The sequence below is a fragment of the Puccinia triticina genome, chromosome 9A, assembly GCF_026914185.1.
Source record: "Puccinia triticina chromosome 9A, complete sequence".
In the NCBI taxonomy this organism is placed as follows: Eukaryota; Fungi; Basidiomycota; class Pucciniomycetes; order Pucciniales; family Pucciniaceae; genus Puccinia; species Puccinia triticina.
In genome coordinates, this window is record NC_070566.1 from 421,279 (window position 1) to 426,846 (window position 5,568).

The 5,568-nt window shown below is 49.7% G+C and overlaps 1 protein-coding gene across 1 annotated transcript; it reads right to left on the minus strand.

The window, feature by feature from the left end:
* Positions 1–3,479: 3,479 nt before the first annotated feature.
* Positions 3,480–5,053, minus strand: PtA15_9A34 (uncharacterized protein; the record flags this gene model as incomplete). Its single annotated transcript, XM_053172548.1, has 5 exons — positions 3,480–3,746; positions 3,839–4,019; positions 4,090–4,153; positions 4,227–4,364; positions 4,438–5,053. 5 exons carry the CDS (start codon positions 5,051–5,053, stop codon positions 3,480–3,482), a joined length of 1,266 nt encoding a protein of 421 aa, XP_053023465.1.
* Positions 5,054–5,568: the final 515 nt, after the last annotated feature.

A 5,568-nucleotide genomic window follows, 5' to 3' on the forward strand; every position in this document is an offset into this window, starting at 1 on the left:
CACAAAGGACAAAACTCCGTTTGAATGTTTTTTTGGTGACCCCTTCTACATATTTACTACAGTTGTAATTTAGGTGTAGTGAGGCTTGGGAGAAGCTGGGGCGCTTTGTAGTCTCTCCTGCGCATGCTGCAAGAGTCCTTTTCAGTCTAGAATGTTTTTATATTGAATGACGTGGTAATTACATCTTGTTTGGTGATTAATTACATGTGTATAAGACATATAACACATGTAATATGGCTATTGAGGCGTATTCTGGCCCATTCTCACTTACTGGTAGCCTAAGCGCTTTGGTTGCGGGCTAGTATATGCATTATGCATATATGGACACCATGCGCGCGGGCTTGAGCTCTAGGCAACAGAGCACACGGGCTTGGGTGCGCCACGCAACAAATAAAGCCATCTTCTAAACTATACACAACACCTCAGTTACATCACTGAAACTGGGTGTATACATATGGACTTAAATATATAAGCATACAAGTACATTCACATGGGGAGTGATGCACTTGCTTAAACTTTGAAGTTAGTTTACACAAGGAAGGGATAATAATTAAGGGTACAAGTAAGTGAGGTACCCTAGGTTATTTTCCGTAGAATCAGAATCTTCTATAATGTTTTACTTCTTAATTACACAAAGCTAATTAATTCATGAATTATATATGTATTTAATGTTTTTGTGCAGTTTTACATATGTAAGAGTAATAATGTCTTTTTCATATGAAAAACTACTTTTTATATTTTATTTGTATATTTTTATGTCATGGTGGCTCTGCCATAGTAGCCAGCTGACAACTTGTAAGGCTAATAATATGAAATTGTAGGTAGTATATAATTTGGTGTGATGTGGAGTGATATGGTGTGATGCGGGGGGGATTGTGAACTTAACTAAGTCCCTCAAGACTTTGAGCCCCCGGGGGTAGGCTGGACTTGCGAAGCAAGCCTCCTTCAGGAGGGGCTTACACTGTACCTCCCCACATTGGCACATCAAGAATGCCACTTTGATTCCAGTTGTGTTCACAGCTGGTGAACATTTGTGGTCTTGTAGGGCTGATAGCATCCTCTGAGAGAAAGCTACACAAAAAAACAACCAGCCATTGTGCACACAAGCTGCAAGGTGCAGCTGTTAAGTTGCGCACTGCTTGTAATTCCAGCTGTATGGGGATTTTTGTGGAATTTCTGTGGGTGGCATGAAAACACCTGAAATTATGTAGGTTGGATAGGAAAAATCAGGCCTACAACCTAAGCTATTTTATTCCAAAGAATTTCAAGGGGGAAAGGAATTATAAAGCTGCAAAAATTCCACCCAGCCAAACTCAGATTCTTGGCGCGCCAAGAAGGGGCAATAGCGCGCAAGTCCCTCCTGCTGAGGGCTGTTGGAGGCTTGATTCACAAGACACACACCCACAGCAGAGGGACTTCTTTAAGTTCGGGGGAATTGCCAGTAGAGAATATTGACCAGTACCTGGCACCGCCTGCACCCACTGTGCCCATTTTTTTGGCAAAAAGTGGTGTGGTACCCGGGTACCGCCCATCCCCGGTTGGGGGACTGGGTATCCTGGCCCAGGGCCACCTTTGTCCGGCCATCAAAAGTGTGTTCAGCACCAAAAAAGTCTCTTGATGGCTGGTCATTTGGCCATTGAGAGCAGCTTGGATGGCTACTGATACAGCAGGCCATCACGAGAGGTGCATATACTTCTCTCAACAACCGCTCACAGCCGGTCATTGAGAGGAGTAACTCCTCTTGATTACCAGCTGCTAGAGAGTACATGCTCCTCTCTAGCTGGTTGCCAAGATGAAATTTGTACTCCTCTCAATGACCAGCTAGAGAGGAGTAATGGACTCCCCTCTTGCTGGTTGTTGAGAGGAGTACATGCATACTCCTTTATAGCTGGTTGTTGAGAGGATTACATGTTCCTCTTGATAGGAGTACATAGATGCTCCTCTCTAGCTGTTCATCAAGAGGACACTCCTCTGATGGCCCCCTTGACAACCGGTCACACCAGTCATTGAGAGGAGCCGGCAGTCTTACCGGCTATCCAAGCATACACAGCTCTTGATACCTGGCACTGACCAGCCATCAAGGGACTGTGTGAATGTCCTCTTCATGACCTGTCTTTACCGTCCATCAAGAGAGGGGCTTGGGAGTGAGGTTTGATAAAAAAACCCAGAGGGTACCGCTGGTACCCACCAAAAAGACCGCTGGTACCCGCCAGGCAATGCCAGGTGCTGGTTTTTTGCAAAAAGCACACAGGTACTGGTGGTGCAACCGGTACCCGGGTCCATTTTGGCATTCTCTAATTGCCAGCATGAGGAACAAATGGCTGGAGAGAGGCCTCCTTTTATACCTGTGGGTGAGTGATTTTAGATCCAGGGGAACAGGCTTTAGTGGGCTAAATAGCTGATGGGGTACATCCCTACAACATATAGTACACCAACTCTAGCTTAACAAAGCCTCTCAGGCGGAGGGTCTGGGGAACGCCACCCGGAGGGCTCTCCGCAGGAGAGGCTTATGAGTTATGTCTTGGTTTAAGCAGGAGCAGAAAGGATCTGCTACACTACAAATACCAACTAACATAAAAAAACTGAATACACAGAGTTGTAGGTTCTGTCCTTGCAAGGAATTTGAGCCACTTATCTATCTTGTAGCCAGAAAAACAACACCTGGAGTCCCAAACAAGTGGAGCCTCATTCGGAAGACTTGTGCATTTTTGATCTTTTGAAAAGGTCAACAGATTGTGATAGAAAAAAACTGAGTAGACCAAATTGTAGAGAAACAAAAGTAGCATAGGGTACAGATAGGGCATATTGGTGGAGAGGCTGGGGGAGGAGCTATAAATTTTTTGACAAACCTCCCAGCCAAATGAACTTTCTGCTCCCTCGTAAAATATGGGATGATGTGCAAGTCCCTCCCTGCGGGAGGGCCGGCTTTGCCACCAGCCACAGCAAGCCTCCCACCAGGGGGGACTTGTGTTAAGTTAGACACCACCTCACCAAGGGTATTCTTCCTGGTGAGCTGGTCAAGGCCCACCCTGCCAAGAGGTATGTATTCCTCTCAGCCAGCTGGACTTTGGGGAATTGGTGTCCCCAGCGCCGTATGCCAAGTACATGAGAAAAAGGCACAAAGTACCGCCGGTACCCGCCATAAGTACCGCTGGTACCCGCCAGGCGGTGCCGGACTTGGTCCCTGCTTTGGGCAAAAAATAGACTTGGTACCCGGGTCCAAACCGTTATTCTCTATTAGTTACAGATGGGATCAGCTTTAGTTGGACATAACATCAACATTGGCTGGAGCTTGAATTGTAAATGCTACAACAGTTGACATACCGCAGGGTTACAGAAGAAGTTGCGGTTTGGCACTCTCTAGACTTTCTTACCTGGTGTGTACACACACATACAAAAGCAGTGATCCCAGAAAAAAGAAACAGACAAAGGTTGGGTGAACCGGATGGTGGGTATCAGACTGAGCATAGATCCAGTGATCAGGGGAGGGGCAAGAAGACGGGCTGCTTGACGAGGGTGGAGAGGGCTACATAGTTTGGCTCGTTGGTCTCGGAGAGGAGCCCGTGGCGGACGAAGAAGTCGACGAGGACGGCGGCGGAGTTGGGCTTGAAGGAGTCCGCGCGGAGGGCCTCAGCAAGCTCGTCGAAGGTCATCAGCCTGAACGCCTCGCTCTCGCCGTCGTTCGGCTTGGGCACGATCGTGTTCTCGGCCGGCAGCTCGAGATCGTAGGTGTACTGGATCTCAGGCTTCCAGATAATAAAAGGTCAGTTTTTTTTTTTTTGGATGTGGATCAATATATCGGGGCATAGCTCATATCAGATATCAGAGTTCCGCTTACTTGGATCCATCCCTCGGGGCTGCGATGGGTGTAGCTGATCAGCCCCGTCGGCCGGATCCGCGACCGGACGGTCTCCTCGTCCAGACTGGCTTCCTCGAAGCATTCCCGGATGATCGTGTCCAGTCCACTCTCGCCACTGGTGATCCCTCCGGCGACCGTATTATCTAATTTCGATGGCCATCTGCAAGTCCAACCCCCGATTAGTTTCCAACAACGCTCAGCAGGAGGGGATTGTCTCTGGTGGGGCTTACGTGGCTTTAGTCGCTGATCTCCTGGGGATCCAGAACAAGTACTGGCCATCTTTTTTGATATAGGCTGTTATCAACAGAAGAATCGATCAGATGATGGTCATCATTTTGAAAATAAAAAAAAGGGGCGGGGGACATACCCGTTAGATGAACGCCAAAGCTGAGGAAGCCGAACAATCCGACGGCGGCACGCTCGATCCTGAATGCCAGATTGGCGCCGGGCAGTTGGAGGGAGTCGTCCTTTGGACCATAGACCGAGTAGACTTCGTTCCTCCAGCCTAGATAGCGCTAGTAGAAGCATAGATGAACAAGATATATCTTCCAGAAGCTGGGGAGGGTGGGACTGCTGACCGGATAGCTGGTCGGCAAACAGGCCGATCTCCTTCCAGCCTCTGACGAGCCGATCGAGGTGTTCCTGGCGGGTCTCGATGCGATCCTCGGCCTGGTTGATCCAGTCCTCGAAGCTGACCCGCGCGGGCAAGCTGGCGCCGGTCTCCTGCCCCTGATCGGGCGGGTAGAATAGTTTCCAGCATGCTTGGCTGTGGATCCGGTTCATGTGTTGGTTGTCTTGGATGAGGGCCTTGAGGACGGCTGGTCTGAGGAAGCCGATCGGCTGGCGGGCGTCCCTGTCCTGGGCGGCCTGGTCCCATGGGGGCTGGTAGGCCTGTTCGTTGAAGAACGGATTGTTGTCGAGTTGGTCGGATGAGTTGGAGCGGGTGAGGTAGCTGGAGAGCGGCTTGAACTTCTGCGATCCTGCTGCTGCTGCTGCTGCTGCTGAGGATGAGGAGGATGTTCTGCGGGTGGTGAGTCGCTTGATGGGCGGCGGTGGCGGCAGTCTGCGCAGGCTGAGTCCGGCGAGGTTGTCGGGCAGGTGGAGGTAGAGGGGGACGAGGGTCTCGCCTGCTGGGTGTTCTCCGCCGAGGGTGGGGTGGTTGTGGCACTGCTCGAGGACAGCCAGGAAGCTCATCCTGGGATTCTTCTCCGTGGGGGGTGTGCCAGCGGAGGAGACTTCTAATAATTTAAATAGCCAACTCCGCCATCCGGAGCAACAGATCAACCCTGCCGCTCTCACATGACTCAACCCCAGATCACAGAGCAGCACTGGCACAACAAAAGAAGCCATCAACAGATCACACCGGGAGCGCTCATCCAAGGCACTCATGTGCTTTCTTGCCTCCAAACAAAAGATTGGATGACTTCCAGATGCCCGGCCTCTCACTCCTCACTTAACACACCTAAATACCAACATTGACAACCAAAAACTCAACTTCAACCACCAAAAACCGACCACCTTTCAAACTCACCCAAACATCAAAATCTTAAAAAGTGTAAAAGTATCGCCTAAAGTATCTTCTTCCTTTCCCTGTTTACCTGTTCTTCGCTTCCTCCTTAACCCCACCCCCCTTCCCATTCCCCCCTTCTTCCTCCGAAACCTTAAAGATTGAGTTTTCAGAACCCCCCAAAAAGAGTACTAGGTTTCTA